This window comes from Pectinophora gossypiella, chromosome 2 (assembly GCF_024362695.1).
Source record: "Pectinophora gossypiella chromosome 2, ilPecGoss1.1, whole genome shotgun sequence".
NCBI classification, from domain to species: Eukaryota; Metazoa; Arthropoda; class Insecta; order Lepidoptera; family Gelechiidae; genus Pectinophora; species Pectinophora gossypiella.
In genome coordinates this window covers 13948514-13972297 of record NC_065405.1, presented here as the reverse complement: position 1 = coordinate 13972297, position 23784 = coordinate 13948514, and the positions used below count along the sequence as shown (strand labels likewise).

Sequence of the window (23784 nt, the reverse complement as noted above, 5' to 3'; positions counted from 1 at the left end):
GTGAGTTTATGTATGTATGTATGTACTTCTCTTGCTTCCTCCACATTCATCAATCGTGCAGACTTACATACTTAAATACATACCTATATAAAATCACGCTCAAATCGAGCAACAAGTACTTTGCGGGTTTGAATCACCTGTTTCCATGCGTCTGAGGGCATGTTAGCCGTTAAAAACTCCTCCAATCCGCTGTGGAGCAGCGTGGTGGAATATGCCCCTCTCCGGTTGATTGAGGGGTGGCCTGTGCCCAGCAGCGGGACATATATTGGCAATTTATGTTATAGCCTATTGTGTTGTCCAAAGCCTAGTCCGTCGGTGAAATATTAACTCATGTCCGAAGCAGTGACAGTTTGACAGCGTTGTCGCTTAGCCACGTCTCGAAAGAGTTTTACTTAATTTAGCTGTGACATTTTTAGAGGGGTTATTCGATGCATTGCTCTTAAAATGTCAGGGGCGAATTAATGTACTGTTTACTACTGTACGATCGAAAGTACGGTTCTCCATAATTAATATTATAATGGGAAAGTTTGTCTATCCGTTGCTTTTAAGCTTTTGCTTTTGATCCTGGACCCTAATCAAGTTGCAAACGATTATGACCATTGACAGTGGCAGTGATGAAAATATATGGGATTGACATAAGGTAACATACATACATAAATAAACATCTATTTAGTGGCACAACATACTTTTGAACATTGAAACAATAAATTAAAAACAAACTATGAAGTTTGTCAGCTCAATAACGATATATAGATCGAAAGAATTTCGCATGGTAGAGAGGAGGACCCGGTGGTGTAATGGTTAACACGCTCGTCCCGGCTTGACAAGAGCTGCGGGTTCAAGTCCCGTCCGAGACAGATTTTTTAAGATTTAATTTTTGTTTTGTAATTTTTGGTTGTATGAAAACCAGTTTATAAAACTTATATTATTATAACTCTTTAACTAGCAATTTGATTTATCGTATAACTTCCATTCCTAAACCGAACTCAACCTTAACCTTTGCATTACAACTAAGCTACCCGTATAGGTATATTCACCGCATGAAATAACGTCAAGAAACTTTAAATTCGAGTTGTAATTTATAGTCAGAGTTCGCGAAAACCGGCAAAGAAGCGAGTGCCATTGGTTGGCAGTGCATTTTCCGTCTCGATGCAAATGTACAATGCGGCTGCTACTTGGGAGCTGCGGTCCCGGTAACTATTCTTTGTTACGGTAAGGAATGTTGCGGAACTCCAAATTGCGGACCTTTTGCTTGCTTGAAAACGTGTTTTGTATAGAAAAACTTATTCTTACGTGTGTTGCCAGCTGATTCAAAGCCCAGTACCGGACTAGCACTATACATAAGACAAACCCACACCTATTTCCCACCGGGGTAAGAAGAGACTGGGGTTGCATTTGCTTCGATCCTGACACATTTCTCTCGCTTCCTCAACATCGTCAATCGCTTCATACACGCACGCCGGTTCAGAGTAGATCGTACTAAACCTTTCTTTCTTTTTACTTTCTTTAGATTCTTCCAATTTATGTTAAAAAACTGAAGTAAAAATGTACACAGTCGACTTGTTTTGGAAAACAACAGCATCACGCTTGAGTCGCTTGTATCGCCGAAGGGGTAGGCAGAGACGGCAAGGTGAAGTCGTTTTGGAAATCGATTAATAAATATTCTATTTATAGCCACGTATATATAGCCAGATATCGGAAGAGCAGCTGTCAATTGTGAGCAATCGTTAGAGTAGAGGTAGAGTAGATTGTACTAAACCTTTTCTAAAGACAATTTGGTGAATGTACGTCGTTTTAGGTCTTCCTCTGCCAGCTCTACCAACAACTTGCACCAATGAGTTTTTAATTTATCTTAGGTGCATTTTTCACTAACAGAGTTGCCTCTACCATTAAATATGACTTCCCGATGAGAAGTAGGCGTGAGATTACGTATGTATATTGTACTTATGTACGGATTTGCATATAACTCAATCATATTCGCTGGTTTACATAAGCTCACGAGTATATCCCATTTGGGGTAGTCAGAGGTACATGCATCGCAATATAAACTAAGTACCGACGCTTCACCGAGCAGACATTCAATCAATCAATAATTCTTTATTGCACAAAGACATAAGTAAAGGACACGTACAGACGAATAAAATGAGCACAATAGGCGGCCTTATTGCTAAACAGCAATCTCTGCCAGGCAACATTACCTTTTTGAGCATTCTGTTAGACCAACGTGCCAGGTGAGCCGTATTGCCGTCTTTAATGTTTGAGTCAACCGTGTTAGTGAAGCTTCATCGCCAAGAGCGTGGCTCTTAAATTGATGATGAGTACTTGGGCTATGGGCTGACATTCATGTTAGCTGACCTGTTCATAATTAGCTGAGGGTTGTCTTTTTGATGGTATGTCGCTCTGCCCACCCGAATAGGAATCGGGGCGTAACTTTATATATGTATTCGGCACAGGTGTGCCATATTGTCGTGTCCTAATGGTCGACTATGTGGGTAAAAAAAATAAATGATTATAACTTCTTTGTCACAAAACAATATTGCACTTGCATACATTCAAAACAGTACGCGGTAATGTTGTTGACATTTCAATCGTATTACGCGTAACATCTTTATCAGCTAACATGAATGTAACATTACGTCACACGAAGGCGAGAGGAAAAAAAAGAAACATTTTGTGGCAGATTTTCCGCTCATATTTCTTAGTAAACATAAGGAAAGACATTTCTCATCACCGTGACAACACAGGCTTATGGAATTCACACGTTTTATGTCTAGTGTATGGTGTTGTAGGCAAGTGTAGCGGATAAGCCGCTCAACCAATCTTCTATCGTGTGGGTTGTGAGGTGGAGTACCAACCTCATCAACCCTGGTGTCAGGGTTACTATTGAGCCGTCAAAGGCTCCTGACATGGCCCATGTAACGACTACTTACATCAGTAAGCAGTAACCGGGACCAACGGCTTAACGTGCCTTCCGAAGCACGGATCATCTTACTTTTTGGACAATCAGGTGATCAGCCTGTAATGTCCTAACCAAACTAGGGATCACAAAGTGATTTTTGTAATATGTCCCCACCGGAATTCGAACCTGGGACCTCCGGATCGTGAGCCCAACGCTCAACCACTGGACCACGGAGGCCGATTAATGTGGAGCACGTATACGGTTCAGACATGTTCGCTTTGTAAATTTTAAGGGAGATCACCCACTGAGGCAGAGCGGTTCTATTGTCTTAGAATTTGTTGTTGATGTGATTCGTTTTAATTTGTCTCGGTTGCCAATTAGTACTTGGCTGTATGATGTTCTCTATGATATAGTGTTGTACGTAGCGCATAAGGCGACCCAAGCAGTCGACTACTCGAAAGGTGCTAAAACTACATTTATTTTTACTAGGACAAACGACAATGTACCTTGAATAATAGCAATAGGCAACCGGATTTATATTAACCCTTTTTGCTCAGCGTAGCAACATCCCACGAGATCGTAGCAATCTCTACGAAAATGCTACGCCGTAGTCGTAATTTTTCACTTAGCAGTTACGTCGGTTGGTGAAGTCGTTTTCATGAGTTATACCTTCACGTTAAGAGGCTCGATGTGAACTGAAAGGTTCATGTATAACTTTACGATTTTGGCTCATGAACTATTACTATATTGAAGTTCATAAGATACGGTAATTTGCAAGTAATGTCGCTGAATACTATAATACTGTGTGTTTGGATACGTTTGTTAAAAATGATTCTTTGTTGTTCATTTTATTTATTTTATTTTATTTTATTCGGGTAGCTTACAGCCTCTTTTACAAAGTAGATATTTATATGTGTAAACAAACGCCAATTACAAAGCTACCACAGGTGAACCTAAAACATTTTACATGTCAAACGGGCTCAGTTACCTAACCTAAAATTAAATAAGGTTCCTTTTTCAGCAAGGTTTTTAAACATTGTTTTAAGTTTACGCGGTTATTATTATAATTAAAACACATAATAACGGGTTCTACCTACTCCACTCCAATCTCATCAGTCATCCCGTGATCATGGCACTTGCAACAGTGTCGAAATATCGGGAGTCTCATATCCCCATTTAAACGCGGTAAGAACCCGTTATTATTTGTTTTAATTAAGGTTTTTAAACTTTGAGTACTACTGCAGAACAGGTCAAAGCGAGAATCAGTATTGAGCGTATTAACTAATCTTAATGTTCTAGGAAAGAAGCTATTGTTTCATGTTCATGTTCTACTACAACCGGTAGGATTCGATAAAAAGGAACGTTCTTTTTTGTTTATTTATTCATTTGTACACTCTGTGCCTTCCCACACAAAATTAACTTAATGTACCATGCAGGGTTGACTGGAAGATCTTTTCTAGAGATAAGAAAGCAAGAAAGAAAGATAATTTATTTGTTTAAACATGAGTAATATAAACACAGATACCAGTGTTCACATTAAGGTTGGTAATAATAAACTTATCTCAGCTGAGACTGCCCGCAAGATCATGCTTAAGTCCCTGTTTTTATATGAGAACTGTCACATTGACATGATCTTGAGGGCTGTCTCGAAGCTCAGATTAGTTTATTGATACACACTAAACGTTTTTTATGTTTGCCTAAGACAAATATACCTGTCTTATATAAATGGAACAGCTGCTCTTCCGATACGTGGCTATATGTGGCTATAAATAGAATATTTATTAATCGATTTCATTGATTATCACTTCTGCCTACCCCTTAGGGGATACAGGCGACTCAGGCGTGATGCTGTTGTTTTCCAAAACAAGTCGACTATGTACATTTTTACTGCAGTTTTTAAACATAAACTTAAAACAATGTATAAATTGGAAGAATATAAAGACAGGAAAAAAAGGAAAGAAAGGGTTAGTACGATAATTCTGAACCGGCGTGCGTGTATGAAGCGATTGATGAATGTGGAGGAAGCAAGAGAAGTGTGTCAGTATCGAAGCAAATGGAATTCCATAGTCTCTGCTTACCCCGGTGGGATATAGGCGTGAGTTTATGTATGTATGGAAGAATCTAACGTAATATTTAAAACTTTGTCATATTAATACTCTCCCATGTATATAGTTGTAGTTACGGGCAATATTGCTGTGATATATATGAGAATGTATATATCGTGGCCATATCATAGAATTGATCATTTCATGAAATGATCGACCATTTCATGAAATGGTCGTATTTCATGAAATAGAACAACATTCGTTGGCCACATCATGATGTGGTTTGGCCAGATCAATGAACACAAAACGTTTAACGATATGACCAACTAAATGCATGATTACTTCATGATATGGCCAAACGTTAGTGATCATATCGTAAAATAGTAACATTATCCACCGGTAGTGGCGCTGGTGTCGCTTTGTTTATGTTTTGCATAATGGCGGCGGACAATAATTATTCTTGTGTGGACGCGAATAATACGAATAATAATGAGCAAATACAAGATAAAAGTGCATTGAAGCAATGTTTTGACACTAAGGTGAAAAGAAAAACTCGTATTAACAGTATACAGCAACTTTATTTTTATTTTTAGGTTATATGGCAAATAATGAAGGTCGAGTGACCACGCTACGTAAATCAATGGACTATTATTGGATTTCGAAATATGATATAAGTAATTAAAACTGCGAATGAAGAGATATTAATTTTAAAAAAGAAAAATATAGACGATCCTACTGGTAAAGTTTCTTTTTTTGACGTGACTTATTGTAGATATGCCGCAGATGGCATTAACTACTTGAAACAGGATTCTATTAAAACGCATAAATGTTTTTGTCATAATTTAAATTATCATAATCCTTTTTTTATAATTTTTACAAGGCATAACAGTAGGTTAGGGTGCGGCGGGGGTGGCCCTTGGGCCACCCCTACGCCGCCAGTATGTTTATCTTACACACGAAAAGTATACTGAATGATGACCAATGGCATGAAATAGTGTCAAAAAATATGACGACGACTTCAAAGCGAGATGCAGTTACGGCGTATATGTCAACTACATCAACACTCCGTTAATCGAAAATGACTTTTTAATTTTTAATTGACTTTTAAACATTTTTGTACTTTGTACTAGAGTAATACATTATTTCCTACCTTATTTCGCGTTTTTATTACACCACTTATCATGGACACCCTACATTAATGATATGGCCAAACGTGGATGGAAATATCATTAAACGCTGACGTTTAAACGATATGGTCAGTTGAAGTTGGCCATTTCATGAAATACGACCATTTCATGAAATGGTCGATCATTTCATGAAATGGTCAATTCTATGATCTGGCCACGACATATATAATGCGGACAGGAACAAAGAGTAAGGCAGCGTCCGGGTAACCTAAAACTGCAGGTGCCAGCAACGTCGCTCACGGGGTGTGGGTTAAGTTATAAGAGCTGCGATGGATCAATGAAGGACTTTTCATGCTACGTTCCTCAAAAAAAAATGTTGGCGTTATAAAGATTTCCCTTGGTTTAACCTTCTGTTTATTTTGATCAGAATAATAATAAAATAAAAAAAATAAAAAAATAAGTGCCTGGGTGTAATAACAAGGGACATTATTTATACCCAAAAACAAAGATAAAAGACGCATATGCGCTTTTGTATTTTGACGAAGCTTGTGCGGATTTTATTATGTACGATTTGAATATGCTTTCCCTTATTTTTTTATTATTTTTTTTTGAATATGTATGTTGGTACTGACGAAGCCTGTGGTGGATTTACATTCTGTTTTTTTATTATTATTATTTTTGAATAAATTTTCTTTAAAGACCCATATGTCTGTTATTTATGAGATTAGAACGTTAACCGAAGGCAACACTGAGCAGCGCCTTCTATATTTTTCTTTGAAACGTAGCCTGGAAAGTCCCACTTTTATCTTTCTTTTTCTTTTCTTCACTAATATTTGATTTGGCTAGAAATTACTTGACAAATTACTACCCTTTTTTTGACCTGGAAGGTAACGTAATCGCTAAATCTTACTCCTTATAGCCTGGAACTGGCAGTGAGGACCAAGTTTTAACTATCCGCTATTTGTCTCGTTAATTGCAGCTCGTAAGATTTTACTGACCTGATTAGTTTAACTATAACGGCCTTTCACATATCTGGACTTTGCAGATTATGTTAACTTTTTAATTACTTTTACACATGAGAGAAGTTTTGTTTCCGTGTGATCCTTATTTATACGTTTTATTTTGTAAGTAAATACTTACAATATCTTCTTTTATAATACCCATACTTTTGTAAAAAATGGACCTTTCAAATCTTCAGGTTAGGTAAGCGGACCCTGCGAAAACCAGCATAATGCTAGGGAGATTATGACCCATACTGATCCTTTAAAAATAGTTTATCATGTATAAAATGAATCTTTAAAAGGGACTGTTTTCTTTTTAATTAAAATTAAATTCTATATATTTTTTAAAGTAGCTTTTATTATGTAACTGTATTTTTTTTTACTTAAAGGCATCCTCAGGATGGTCAGAAAATACATATTGATCGTGACGACGTATGTGTGTATTCTGTGTATGTATGTAAAAACTGTATCTCTATCGATGAATATCAACTTTCCATTCGCCTTAGAATGGAAACTGAACATGAAAACTAAATGAGCAAATACGTAATCTCATATCGACTCGTAGCAGTTATAACACAAACAAATCAAGTTGACGTGACCTATATCCGTGCCCCCCTGTTTTTAAGGGGGTCCGTGTGGGGGGGTCCACCTGGCAGATAGCCAACGTCGATACGATCAGCGTCATTGTATCATTGATGGTAGAGTTACTAGCTGATACTTGGACGGCCTGCTGATTAAAATATTATTTCTTATCGAACTTCTTTCCTTGGTCGTATGAAGTCATGTAACCTTGTGCTTCATTTTCCATATTTTTCATTATAAGTTGTTTATTTTTACCCCGGGTCGGTAAATATTCAGGACCTATGTCGTAGCTGAGTTTCGCATCAAAGAGTTGCGCTCATTAGTGTTGAAGATTTTCAAGAACATTTGTGTGCTTGCTTTTAGTGTGTGTTTCCTTAATATTTTTACGGCCTTTTGTTTTTTCAATATTCTGAAGTTCTATTTTTGCAATAATTTCAATCCAAGGTAACAAAAAGAAGTCTGTCACTCAAAAATTCAATTGTTTTACAATTGCATATTGCACGGTCTACTGTTATACGTATAGTAGTAGGCGTAGTCATCATCCTTGTACTTAAAAAACCACATTCCTAGTTCTTGTCGACCACATGCGTCCTAAAAATTTATTTTTTTTGACGTGACTTATTGTGCATTTGCAGCAGATGGCATTAACTACTTGGCCGGAATAAAAACCTTCAACAGTCCATAAAACACAAAGAGAAAAAGATTCTGACTCGGACGGGTCTTGAACTCGCAGCGCTTGTCAAGCCGGGACGGCCGTGTTAACCATTAGGACAGGAGGAGGACCCGGTGGTGTAATGATTAACACGCTCGTCTCGGCTTGACAAGAGCTGCGGGTTCAAGTCCCGTCCGAGATAGAAATTTCTACGATTAAATTTTCTCTTCGTGAGTTTCCCTAAGCATGGGGGAGTGCTATAAAAACAAAAAAACATTTTAGTCCATAAAACATCGAGGAACAGAAACAAAAAAGGTTAAACGTTTCAATACAATACAATATTTATATAGCTAAATAAATTATTTTCCATCGCGAAACATTGTGAACACATTCGATATTCCGAGGGAGATGTATTGGCAGAACGAGTCGTACTTGAGAATTTATAGTGATTTTATTCGAAGTAAGAAAATGCCACCTGATGCCAGCGTACCCCTACAATGACAGAACTATTGGATTGTATCCTACGGGACTGTTACGTGACCGTGAGCAGATATTGAAAGCTTGTTTTGCTTCTCATGTTGTCGTCATATAGCAAAAACCACGTAAGCTCCACATTCTGATAAAATTTTCTTCAACAAATGTCATTTGATTCATTCCTCTATCACAAATTGAAGAGCCACTGTCTTGTCGGTGTAGCATTCTCCAATCTCGTCTATCAAAGGCCAATTCTTTCACTTCCTTATCAGACACGACGTCCACCTTCTCTTTAATCTGTTCCATGTAAGCTCTTCTTGGTCTTCCTCTTCCTCTCTGTCCTTGTAGCTTCTTTTCTATGATTTTATGATGTTTTTAATAAATTCCTCGTGTCTTTCGTATGGAGTATTATATAGCCCTCTATGGATGTGAAACTTGGACAGTGACACAGAAAGACAGAGAGAAACTCGAGGTCTTTGAAATGTGGTGTTGGAGGAGGATGGAAAGAATAAGTTGGACAGAAAGGGTTTCTAAAGAGGAAGTGCTAATTAATTTCACATACATACATACATACATAAACTCACGCCCGTAATCCCTAATGGGGTGGGCAGAGCCACAAGTAATCAAAGACAACTTGCAGCCACTGTGTAATTTCATTCCGGCTAGAAATTGAAACCACATTTTTTAATTGGACGGAGGGATCTAGCGAGTCTATTGCGAAGATTGGAATCTGAGTGTGGCGAGTAACGAAATTTTTATTTGTAAAAGTGTTTATAAGCAATTTTACGTTTCAAATTCGAATGCAGATTAAATATATTTTGTCCTTAAAAGACTTAGGTAACCGCATTCTTTTTAGAAGGTTCTACCAACATTTTATATTTAAACCCAAAGGGACATAGCGGCGTTATAAAATTCACCTCTTTTAACATTTTCTCGGAACTTTTCTCCCCTAAGTTCCATTTTCTTTGTCCCTAAATGTAGTCCATATTTTAAGTGAAGATAGTGACATTAAATTTTGAATGAAAACCTTATTAATGTTGAAGTGGGCTAGACCTTACGAGGGTCTAGCGTAAATAGGTCACCTAAATTTAGGATCCAAGGCACCTTAAGGTGTTTACCTGTGAGCTTTGGTATCGTAATTTAGTTTTATGTCAAAATTGTAAATGTTTGGTGCTGTGTTTCGCGCTTTTAGATATGAATTGAGACTTTATTAATATTCGATTTATTATTTTTTTTGTTCGTTTTATTTTAGTATTTTTTCTTAATTATGATTATTTTTGTTTTATTATAGTCAGGATATTTCATGCATATATTTTTCTCTATTGAAGACTATAGAGAACCGGAGAGGAAATATGATTGGCCACCTGATACGACACGATTCATTTATAACAAACATTATAGAAGGAAAAATTGAAGGGAAGAGAGGAAGGGGTAGACCTAGGATAACATTTATGAAACAAATAAAAGAGAAGGTGCAGGTCGTGTCGTATCGGGAGGTGAAGGTTTTGGCGGGAAGAAGAGAGGAATGGCGGTTAATCCACCGACAAGAGCGCAGCTCTTAAATAGAGAGAGAGCGAGAGAAATTTTTTTCTCTAAAAAAATAGCATGGGGAATGTCGTACCTACAAGTGTGGCTCCTAAATTAGTGATTAGTGTGTTTAACAAAATTGTCTATTGTCTAAATCTTATCTTAAATCTAGGATAGATATCCCTTTATTTTATGTAGGCTGAATGATAAACAGTAATATCATATTTACGTTCAGAAAAGCCAATTTTAAACTGTAATACTGCCAAGTTTACGAACTTCGGTTTGAATGTCTGTTGTGGATTTCCTCAAGATTGTTCATTGCCTGGGTTACAAACCGAAGTTTCCAAATTGTTTCATTTTGAAATTAATTTGGATTATTTAAGCCTTCAACCGCCTTTTACTCGTTGAGTCGGTTTGTTTTGTAGTAATTTATTGTTACTGTCGAGGTTTGAGATGATTGGGTTATTATCAAACAGATATTTGAGACTCAAGAAGTGGGTCTGTTTGTTACTTTGTATATATTGATGTATTATTAGAACTGGTTAGAGTTAGATGACATCATCACTAATTTTAAGAGCCACGTTCTTAAACTAAGAGATCTTGTAATACACGAAAAAAGCATACCTAGTTAATGTAACCTAATTTCAAAACTAGTTTTTGGCAATAGGAAGATCCTAAATATTTATGAAGGCATACATAAACTCACGCCTGGCATGTGGGCAGAGCGACAAGCGAAGAAAACTTATAACCACTATTGATACGAAGTCCTAAGATGGATATGCTTAACCTTATGATGATCAGAGATTAAGCTATGGGCGATAAAAATCGTAAAAACCACAGATAATGAAATTTTTACTTACACTGGTAACCTTAGGCACTCTGTAGCGAGGCTTGAATTGGGCGCTATAGACAAGGCCATTTTCACCCCCCCCCCCCCACAGACGAGTGGTTAACAGATATAAGAGATTATGACCTCTCCGAGATGATGATAGGTATCTTCTATCTGGTTTATTAAAAAGTAAAATTCCACTGAACTCATAAGCACTTGCTGAATCACCCCCTCAGTATTCGGTGCGGCGGTGTCACTAACACCACTTGTATCTGTATGACTGTAAAAAACACGGAGTTATCTTTTCAAACATTATTCTCAGAAAACCAATTATATCTTTAAACCAACCATTTTTAAACCGCTTTGGTTGTAATTTAGCAAATTGGTTTTCACCCCAACTACCTTAATTACTAAAAACGTTTTCTCACGGCTTTATTTGGTCCAACATTTACACGAAAATTGTGAAGCAAAAAATTGTTACGTTGAACTTTCAACAATTCACAAAACTTTTTGGCACCTCCGAATGTTGTGCTACGCGGCGTAGCAAATTGCTACGTCGTAGTCTGTAGCACACGCGAGTGGGTAGCGTTGCCAATTCAACTATTTATTACTAGGTAGGTTTAGGTGTTGATTGCTACTGTTCGATATGAATGGGCGTAATCACGCCTACATTCCGTATCAGGGTGGGCAGAGTTTCATGTATTCAGAAGACAACTTACAGTCACGCGTCACGCCGCAGGGCTAACGTGCGCAACGTTATAAAATTGTCGATCTAACTTAACTTAACCTGAAGATTCGACAGGTCTGGTTTTTACACAAGCGACTGCCTGTCTGACCTTCCAACCTGCGTAGGGAAAACCAGCCCAATACAGGTTAGGGCATATCTCCAAAACGCATTTCTCGGATATGTAGGTTTCCTCACGATGTTTTCCTTCATTGCTGAGCACGTGATAGTCATTTATGATTAAAAAATCATAGGTTTGGTTTGGGCCCGTGCTGGATTCAAACCTGCGACCTTACAGTGAGAGTTAAGCGTTCTTCCAACTGGGCTCAATAGATTTTATTGTGTTATTTTGTTTGTTTTATATTTTGTTTAGATTATGTGCAACAGTTTAAGACTATCCACCGCAAGCTTCGTCAAAAAATACTGTACAATAAGAAATAAATTTTCAAATGTTGTATTGCCTAAATTAGTACCTAATGAATATTTTTCTTTTGTCCGTTCAGGTTCAGGCAAGTCATACACGATGATGGGGTCACCAGGAGCGGATGAAGGCGGCATCATCCCGCGGCTCTGCAACGCCTTATTCGAGAGGATTGCTAAGCAGCAGTCGCCACCCGCCCTTACTTATAAGGTACATCATCATCATCATCAGCCCATTAACGTCCCCACTGCAGGGGCACGGGCCTTCCCTATAGATGGATAGGGAGATCGGGCCTTAAACCATCACGCGGGCCCAGTGCGGATGGGTGGTTATTAACGACTGCTGATGCAGCCGGGTCCAACGGTTTAACGTGCCTTTCGAAGCACGGAGGAGCTCGAGATGAAAACTTTTTTTTTGTGGTCACCCATCTTATGACCGGCCTTTGCGAAAGTTGCTTAACTTCAACAATCGCAGACCGAGCGCGTTTACTGCTGCGCCACCGAGCTCCTCTATATAAGGTACGTTCACCCTTTACTGTGAGCATTAGGTACATATTTTTTTTAAAAACGTCTAGCGCCCTGTGCCGAGGTTTTTCTTGCAGCTACTTTTCCCCGGCTATACAAGTTGCGAGAAGCTGTAGTAGTTTTAGGCGTATGAAACGTTCGTTATGTAAAAATTGACGATTGAAGGTGTAACTATGTTACATACTGAATAAAGATATTTTTGAATTTGAATTTAACATAATATGTAGCATAGCATGGTGGCATGGCGTGGTGGAGTATGCTCCATACCCCCTTCGGTTGATTGAGGGGAGGCCTGTGCCCAGCAGTGGGACGTATATAGGCTGTTTATGTATGTGTGTATGTAGCATAGCATCACGCCCACGGAATAGAAGAAAGAGGATGGAAATGCCCTAACGCGCATTTTGTATGAGAACCGCTGTCACCACTTCCACCCCGCTCTCTTTTATTACTATTCCTACAAACAGATAACTACGATAGCTCTAATGCTTCTCAAATTCCAGAGCCACTTTACCGGCAATGTATATTTTATGTGGTAGGCTGCAATTTTATCATTACTTTTCGTAATATACAGCATACAAAAGTACGTTTTTGATAAATAGCCGATTTAAAAGCCCTAGCTTATAGCTTTCCTGTGATAATTCGAATTCCATAGTAATTTCGTGTTTTGACGTTTAGTAAAATGTAACTGATTTGACTAGTTGGAAACTAGCCTATAATGATGATTGATGGTGGAGACTATTATTAACATATTCTACGTTTCAGGTGGAGGTTTCATACATGGAGATCTACAACGAGCGGGTCCACGATCTGCTGGACCCGGAGCGGCGGTCGTTGCGCGTGCGCGAGCATGCCGTGCTCGGGCCCTACGTCGATGGACTCTCGCAACTAGCTGTCACCTCCTTTAATGTAAGTATTTTTTTTTATTTAAGGAGCAATAAGGACTTATTATAGGGCGGAAGGCAAGAGGGAAACCACTGCCTTATTTTTCCCTAAAAACTAGTATGGAGAATGCTACACCGACAAGAGCGAGGCTCTTAAATTAGTGATGATGATGAAGGACTTATTGTTATTAAGGAGTATATAGCGCCAGTCACGTCCCTCCTGTTCCCACTTTGGGAATGTGCTCGAAAGTAAAAAGGCGCAAAACTTATGTAAAATGAGCTTTATTACCAAACCTTTAGGCAGATAAGACCAGTGTACGAGAAATAACAATTTGAAATAGATAAGCAGCCAGTGTCCTTCTGTTGAGTTTCCATGACCAGAACATTCCCACTTTGGGAACATTCCCCACTTTGGGAACATTCTCACTTTGGGAACATTCCCCACTTTGGGAACATTCCCCACTTTGGGAACATTCTCACTTTGGGAACATTCCCGGGAATGGCACATCACTGATTGTATAGATAACATAGTATTTCGACTTTCAAAAAGATTTCCATAATGATTTTAAAAATAAAATCAACGATATTTTATTTAGATTTTAAGCTGAATAAAGTTTGTCGAAGTCTGTTACGTGGTCGTAATTCAAATTGTTTTCTTCTATATCAATACCCTTTTATTTATTATAATAAGTTTGTGACTTAATAATAGTAAGCAAACTTACTTACTTAAAAATAAGTAGCAGAAGAATTCAATTGAAATCAACATCATCTTCCTAGCGTTATATCGTTTTAACAGAGTCCGCTTACCTATTCCGGTTTTTTATAGAAGCCACTGCCTGTCTAACCTTCCAACCCGCGAAGGGAGTCTTCCCTTCGGAAAACATCGCTAGGAAACCCACATACCCGAGTTTTTTTCCCTTCGGGTTGGAAGATCAGACAGTCGCTTCTGTGAAAAACCGGACCTGTCAAATTTTCAAGTTAAGTAAGCGGGCCCTGTGAAAAATGGCATAACATAAGGGAGATACCTAAAGCACGTGAATCTTTCATAGTGACTCCTTCCATAAGTCACTATCATCATTCTTCTTAACACATTGATGGCAAAGGAAACAAATAACCTAACAACATAGCGAGTCCAGGTAAATGGCGCGTGAAGGTCTAGCCTACTCCATCATCGTGATAAGTGGTGTAACAAACGATGCTGTTAGCAAGCGTCGTAACATTACCCCTTTATTTATGTCGGGTAAGCTACAAACTGTTTTCAGGGAAAAAGGAAACTCAATATGTTCCGGAAAAGTAGCTAAAGACAAACTGTTTCGCGGTTATTCGATTGAAACTGTTGGATAATAATATTGAAAGCGATTTAAAATGAGAAATGGAAAAGTATGATTTTTACATTCTGTATTTTTAATTAATAAAAAAAAGCGGCCTAAGCCTATGATTTTCGGATCATAAATGATTATCATGTGCTCAGAGGTGAAGGAAAACATCGTGAGGAAACCCACATACTCGAGAAATGCGTTTCGGAGGTATGTGACCTAACCTGTATTGGGCTGGTATTCCCATCTCGGGTTGGAAGGTCAGACAGGCAATCGCTTCTGTAAAAAACCGGACCTGTCAAATGTTCAGGTTAGGTAAGCGGACCCTGTGAAAAACGGGATTATGCTAGGGAGATGATGAATTGATTAATTTAATAATTATTACTTTATTAGTTTATGTCTGTCTTATGTTGAGGTATTGTTATTACTTATCTCTAGGATTCTGCTATTCTACGATATACCTACGGTCACGAGCATTAATATGTATACACTTTGGTACCATGGCACATTAACTTTTTTGACAAATTGAACTGTAAGTCTCACTAAATTTCAAATATGTTAGTACGACAGAGTCCTAAAGTGGGTACATTATACTGCTCATGACTGTACATACGTTATCATTATCTGTTCTGTTTGTAGACGCTGCGTCACTTTGATCCGTAGATATCTTAATGCACATAATTATTATTGAACGTAATCTGATAAGGTTGAGTATTGAGTTGCTATAATTGAGTTGTAACTAAATAGTCTTAGACATAATGACATAGCTATTAACATAACATACCGAGCATAGGCCTCACAGTCACACAGTCACAGTGTAAAAGAAATGGTGAATTAAAAATTGATTTAATTTACTTTTGAACATCGATAGCGGTAATTCTTTTAAACTAAGCGGTAGAACATTATACATTTTTATGCACCTGTTTATTTTAATTAACAACCGTCTAAAAATTTTACATCGGCCAATAACCCGACAGAATTAAGTTGACAGCACACGTCAAACGGTTTTGATTCGGCCGGGTTATTCATTCATTTACTCATTATTCCTAAAATTAAGAGCTGTCAATCATCCGTCCCTTTCCTTTTCGGTGGATAAGAAAATTATAGGTATAACATGAAGTAAAAATAGGAGGTGTCTGCAGGAATCGGGGCCATTGTAAAAATATAAACATCAAAATTTTCTAAACATTCGCCAAGGAACCGAGAGGCAGCAGAGATAAGATAAAATTGGTGTTTTCGTAAATTGCCTGTTTTGACAGCTCCATTACTTTCCCGGGGCAAAGTATAATAGCTACCTTGACCTATCGAACAACGAGCCCGCCTTTAAAGTTTAGGTATTCCAGAAATTCAATTTAAAATACTTTTTCTTTTCTTAATTTTATGGCCGCTGTTCCTAGATTAAAGGAAGTATGGAAAGAAATTTTTGTTTACTTATAAGTTTTAACAGCATCGATAAACAAAGTACCTTTTATATTTACAACGTTAAGTAAAAAGTAGATAAACAAATATGATATGTATGGCTCGAATGTTTTGTGATTTGGGTTGTTTGTAATATATATACCGTATTTACGTAGTAATATCCCTTACTCTATGTCTATACGTAAATGTAACCGTGTAATCATGAAGTAAATGTACTTACTCTATTTGTTAGCTGAAAGCCTTTTCATAATTAAAAATATTATACAAAATAGAATTTAAATACAGATGTGGTTTTCTCTCAAAAACATTTCTCAATTGAATTATGCTGCGTTGCAATGTGGTTACGAACTGCAAATTAGAATACTCGAATTTAGCATATTACGCTTTTCGCCTGGTCGGAATAAATTGTCTGTTCACCTGAATAAATTTTGAATACACATTTATAATGTCATTCGTTTTATTAAATGGCTGTAAAATTATATTCACCGTGACTTTACTTAATATTACTTGATATAATAGAGTATATTAAGTCGGTGAGGTTGTACAAAGGCTTTTTGTAACGAACGAACCTAACCTTAATTTCCGTTCCGTTTCCGTTAGTAATATAACCGTTGGGTTTGAAGTATTGTTATTTAGAATCATATTTCGACTTTGCTTTCTATTTCAACTTAATTGTATGGAGATATTCTCCTGTATTACATCTTAAATAAGTATTTGAAAATGTTCTAAAGGTTTATCAAAGACGGATTTGTGCCTGGCTAATGGTCATATGCTCCCTTCTATTACATGGGATGAAATTAGTTATTAGTTGATGGTAGGGCTGGCAGAGGAAGATCGACAAGGACTTACGATGAAAAAATTGGAGATGTCCTTAGAAAAGGTTCAATACGATCTACTCTGAACCGGCGTGCGTGTATGAAGCGATTGATGAATGTGGAGGAAGCAAGAGAAGTGTGTCAGGATCGAAGCAAATGGAATTCTATAGTCTCTGCTTACCCCGGTGGGAAATAGGCGTGAGTTTATTTATGTATGTATGTATTACATGGGACTTAAACATAGCTGGTGAGGAGTAGATATATGTACTATACACTTCTGCATACCCCTTCTGGAATACAGTCGACATACATACATACATAAACAGCCTATATACGTCCCACTGCTGGGCACAGGCCTCCCCTTAATCAACCGGAGGGGGCACGGAGCATACTCCACCATGCTGCTTCAATACAGTCGACATGCTATGTTATTTTATAGAAGTCGAAAAGAGTACTTCGAAACGCCTACTTAGGCGTCTCATTACTTTTATACCTGAATAATAAATATATCCCTATAATACCAAAGCAATTTCATAAAGTAGGTAATTTCGTTACCTGTAACGATTTAACAAATTGCTTTTTGTCAAATTGAACGCTACTATCTATTAAATCTAATAGGACATTAAAAATCTTTATATTATGTCAAAAATGCAAGTACTTGGTATGTTTTAGGACTTCTATCGAATCCCGGTGGAGACATATCACAAAAATCACCTTGTGATCCCTAGTTTGGTTAGGACATTACAGGCTGATTACCTGATTGTCCGAAAGTAAGATGATCCGTGCTTCGGAAGGCACGTTAAGCCGTTGGTCCCGGTTACTACTTACTCATGTAAATTAGAGCTTTGCATGAGCCATGTCAGGGGCCTTTGGCGGATCAATAGTAACCCTGACACCAGGGTTGATGGGGTTGGTAACTCACCTCACAACCCACACGATAGAAGAAGTTTTAGGACTTATTGTATAAGTTTAAAATCTACGAATTCGTAATTTTTTTGACGATAAATCATAAACATATAGTTAGCCGTGGTAGTCCAGTTAGTAGAACGCTTGACTCTCAATTTGAGGTCGCGGGTTCGAATCCTAGCATAGGCCTCTACCAATGATTGTCGAATTTGTTTTCGGATTCATATTTCGATCATAAATGAGTTTTAGGAATGAAAAATAAATTTAATTTTACAGTGGGTAATAATTTTTAATGATGATGTTCGAAATTCAAATTTAACTCGTATTTTGTTAAATAAAAATTCGAAAGTTTGAAATTTGACCTCTTTGCTGGGAAGCATATTCGCAATAGACGTGCATGAGCACGTGTTATAGTTTATCTAGATACAAAAGCACCTGAAAGCTGCTTTTAATAGCTTGTGGTTCTCTATTTGCGTATTTTCTCCATTTATTGGTCACACATTTCTGTTTTTTTAAATCTCATTTAAAATACATTCTTTTTCTATTTTATTCGAGCATTTGAGTTTCTAGTTTTGCAGTTTCTCTTTTGTTTTAACTTAGTGTTTGTCCTGACCTTTTAAAAGTAGACATTTTATGTCTTCAAACTTGTTATTTATTTACAAAGTAAGTCGATCTATAAAGTTTATTACTCGTTTACTCAAGACGCCTACTCTAGAGACTAATGTGATAGACTGTAATCATTTTGTCTTATAAAGTTTTCTGTAAAGAGGTACTTTCCAATCGGCGCGCGGCGTTTCCCAAAAACACGATATATAACTTTTTTCTTCGTTTAAACTTGTAATTTCATGGATAACCGACATAAAATATGCATGTTTTATCTTTGTTTTTGGGTATAAATGATGACCCTTTTTATTACACCAAGGTACAATTACAACTTCCAGCCATTATTATTCTGATCAAAATAAAGAAAATCAATATAGGTAGCAACATCATTATACATAATGTGATCCAAATATCAAGCGACAATCAATTTTATATATGCTTCTGCCATTACATTACATTTGTTCGAACCTTGCGCACAGTAAATGAGATAGCTGAGAGAGTGGATCTGTTTTCGTGTTCCAAGAGTGAATTCGCAAAAATAGCAATGAGTGTGATCTGTTATACGTAACTAAGGAAATCGTACTAGTAAAAAATAATTAATGATTAATTTTAAATATGTATAAATAAGTCCCCAACTCTGTCGCATTAGGTTATCCTATAAAGATAGTTGTTGTGAGTGAAATAAATAAAATAAAATATTTTTTTTTGAATAATTATGTACAACAGCAATGAAAAAATAGATAATTATCACGTTAAAAGTGAACAACGCCATCTATCGTGTGTTTGGGGAACGTCGATTGGAAAGTCCCTTGTTGGATTGGGACGCGTATTCTAGGTACCTTGTATTTCATTAATTACATTCCTTGCTAAATTGCTCTAGATAATTACAGTTTACTTAAATGTCTTCGATAAATTACCCAGGTTTAATGACACGCATAAACACAGTTTATTGCATTAACAAGCCTGTTGTTCTGTCCACGTCGAAATAGTTTTTTTTCGACGTGACTTATTGTATATCTAGGTGAGCCATGGTAGCCCAATTGGTAGAACCCTTTCCTCTCACTTTGAGGTCGCTGGATCGTATCTAGCACAGGCCTAAACCAATGATTGTCGGATTTGTTTTCGAATTCACGTTTGGATCATAAATGATTATCATGTGCTCAGCGGTGAAGGAAAACATCGTGAGGAAATCCACATTCCCGAGAAATGCATTTTCGGAGGTATGTGACTTAACCTGTATAGGGGTCAGACAGGCAGACGCTTCAGTAAAAAACCGTACCTGTCTAATCTTCAGGTCAGGTAAGCGGACCCTGTGAAAAACGGGATAATGTTAGGGAGATGACTTATTGTGGACTTGTGAGTGAGTTGTATCACTAGTTAGTTTTTGTGTATGGGATATGTTATAAAGATTTAAAAGTTAAAGCAGAGAATAGTAAATATACTTACACTGCTTGTAATATAAATCATTCATACAACCATATGAAATTCAAACGACGAGATTGCAATGCATTAATGAACGAACGTTTACATAAGACCGTTTCATGTTCACATTGCACATCGTATAGGTTTCTCGTGCGTTACAATACTAAACCTAAAGATGGCGATTAAGTAATTTAAAAATATGAGTACCTAATAGAAATATGTATTGTTTATTTAATGTTTGTTTAAAGTGCAATAAATATTATTCTATTGTAATATGAGTATACATAACATAAAATAACATAAACAGCCTATATACCTACGTCGAGGGGGTACGGAGCATACTGCACCACGCTGCCCCACTGCGGGTTGGTGGAAGTGTGATTTTTTCGGCTAATAGCCGGGACCAACGGCTTACCGCGTGAAAGCGTTTCATCTTACTCTTTCGGACAATCAGGTAATTCAAGCCTGCAATGTCCTTACCAAACAAAGGACAGTCTCACAGAGAGATTTCGACAATGTCCCCATCGGGAATAGAACCCGGACCTCCAGATCGAGCTGTCTCTCAAAGGCTGTTAATATGAGTATCTAATTGATTATAGTAATATGAAGTATACTTGCTCCGAGGTCATATCGGTGAGGAGGGGAGAGTGTCCCTTCTGTACAGTCATGAGCAATATAATGTACCCACTTTAGGACTCTGTCGCACTAACATATTTGACATTTAGTTAGACTTACAGTTCAATTTGGCAAAAAAGTTAATGTGACACGGTACCAAAGTGTATACATATTAATGCTCGTGATCGTACCTATAGGTACGTACTTAGTAATTATTTTTTATTCCATGGTACAAGGTAATAGCTATTTGGCGATAGTATCGCATCAATATTGCAAATTAGTACGGCCCAGTTTAATCTGTGGTCGGAATAATCATTTGCTTTTCCAAGCGCCCGTTCGGTTTACCTCGTTTGGCCGATAGCAAAATGATATCTTATTGGAATATTAATTGTGATGCCCACAAAACAGCAGTCTTAGTGTAAAGGTGATTTTGTTAACAATAATATTTTACTGCGCATTACAACATTATATCAGTCTGACAGCCTAATTTCGAGAACTAAGTAACCTATGAATATATTTTTTTTGTTGTGGTCTGCATTAATTCAAGAAAACTATAGGGTATATATTATGCCCAGGCTTAGGTAGGGTTGTAACACAGTACTCCATACACCCTCCACTTGATAACCGAAGGCTTTTACCTAGTTACTTGTTCCTACTTTAAGAACGTTCCCGGCAGTAAAAAGGCGAAAACTTATGTAAAAAGAGATTTATTTATTACCTAGATTTTATGTAGACAAGACCTGAATACAAGAAAGAACAATTCGAAAAAGGAAAGCAGCCAATGTCCTTACTATTAAGCGAAAGTTGATGGTAGGGCTGGCAGAGGAAGACCGAGAAGGACTTACATTGGCCAAATTGGAGATGTCCTTAGAAAATGTTTAATACGATCTACTCTGAACCGGCGTGCGTATATGAAGCGATTGACGAATGTGGAGGAAGCAAGAGAAGTGTGTCAGGATCGAAGCAAATGGAATTCTATAGTCTCTGCTTACCCCGGTGGGAAATAGGCGTGAGTTTATGTATGTGTCCTTACTATTAAAGGGTTTTACAACGAGAACATTCCCAGCTTTTGAACACTCCCGAGAAAGACACATCACTACTGTATATACTTAGCCTAAGTATCCTTAAAAAGTTCTTTCTGGTAGATATACCTAAAGAGAATATAATCCCCTAGCCCAATACAAGTTAGCCACATACCTGCGAAACGCATTTCACGGGAATGTGGGTTTCCTCAGTTGATAGTGCATACAGATGAAATGATTATCGAAAGCAAAAAACATTACGTGCTGATATCAATATTGAAAAAAAAAAATCTTTCAAAGACATTTAAATAACAATGGAACGTAATAAAATTGACAAGTAAGTATATACAGGGTGTTAGTGACATCGTAACGAAAACTTCGAGGGATTATTCAGGCCATGATTCTGAGTTGAATTCAAGTGGAATTATCCGTCGCAAGTGTGGATCTGAAAATAATTTGATCTGAAAACTGAAAATAATTTAAAAAGACACAAAAAATTCCATGAATTTTCCTATAGGAAATTCCACTTGATATCAACTCAGAATCATGGTCTGAACCATCCCCATCGGTATTCGTTACGGTGTCACTAACACCCATACCTACTTGAATGGCTATCTGTATGTACTTGTGTGGGGTGTAAGTGACATCGTAACGAATACTGAGAGGGATGATTCAGCTCATTATCCTGGGTTAATATCAAGTGGAATTTTCCATCGAAAAAGTATAAAATTGAAAATAAATAAATAAAACTAATAAAAAATCATGAATTTTGCGACGGAAAATTCCACTTGATATTAACTCAGAATCATGGTCTGAATCATCCCCCTCAGTTTTCGTAATGATGTCACTAACACCCTGTATAAAAAAAATAAGACCAAGGAGGCCGTCGTTAACACTCGCGATGTTTTACTTCACTGCTAAGAATGTGATAATCACTTATGATCCAAACATGAATTCGAAATCTAAATCGAATACTATTGGTGTAGGTGGGCGTACCTATTTGTTCTATTTTCAATAAGCAAATATAGTGTCAGTACTATTTGAATATTTCGCGCCAGTGCGCTTTGATTCATGGTCGGCATGCATTATTAATGTGGGAGTTGGTCGCGTGATGGATCGTATCCACTTGATGTTCAGATTTATATGCTTCCACTTCTGCTGTGTAATTTCAGACACATTTTTGAAAGAAAGAAAGAAACGTTAATATAAATGGACACCAGAGTAACAACTAAAAAACAAAACACGAAATAACACATAACTTACAATCAAAACACGTAATAAAAACAACTTACACGTGAGAGTACAAATATCACTTTTATTAGAAACAATAATAAAAAACAGTAATAAACAAGTTTACAAAAAATAAGAATAGGTAATAAACGCAAAAATAAGGATTAAAACTATACTACTAAAACTAAATTAAAAAGCTCAATTAAAAATGCTCCCTTTTATCACCTCTCGACCGAATGTGCCCATCACGCTCGCAGCGTTGCCCCGTTGGATGGCGAGAGAAATATGCTGCGCTAAGTAATGCCCGGACCGGGAGTCGCCCCCCTGCTCCCTTAGCCGCTTACCCACCTCTCTGATAAAGCGCTTCGCTTCAGAACCCCAAGTCCCCGCCGTTTCGACGGCAAACGGCACAAAGTCATACGTCGATTCCAGGTTGGCGTACTTACCGTGCTTGAGACCGGCCGCTGCCTCGGCTGCTGAGCCAGCAGCACGTTTGGTTCCTCTTATATGAGAAGCCGCATACGTGCTAACGCATGTGGCGTCCCACACAAGACATCGCCCTTTTTTCCACGGAATCAACGTGAGACCGTCCGGCCGCTTACCGTCAGAACGGGACAAACCTGGCGGCTCCAGAACGCACGGCACACCCGCTGACGCCACGGCTCGTTTTAATATGGCATTGATTGTCTGGTGACGAGACATTCTACCTGCGCATTTATTGCATGCCAAGCCATGGTGTCCATTCGCCTC

The 23784-nt window shown here is 37.6% G+C and overlaps 1 protein-coding gene across 3 annotated transcripts in view; it reads left to right on the top strand.

Annotated features, from left to right (window-relative positions):
- LOC126377996 (kinesin-like protein KIF13B) overlaps window positions 1–23784 on the top strand; it is a 194392-nt gene that overhangs the window by 123831 nt on the left and 46777 nt on the right. For all 3 annotated transcript variants that reach the window (XM_050026024.1, XM_050026031.1, XM_050026018.1), the window contains exons 4-5: window positions 12364–12491; window positions 13568–13711. In XM_050026024.1, the coding sequence (XP_049881981.1) occupies window positions 12364–12491; window positions 13568–13711 (272 nt within the window). The remainder of the gene's footprint in view (window positions 1–12363; window positions 12492–13567; window positions 13712–23784) is intronic.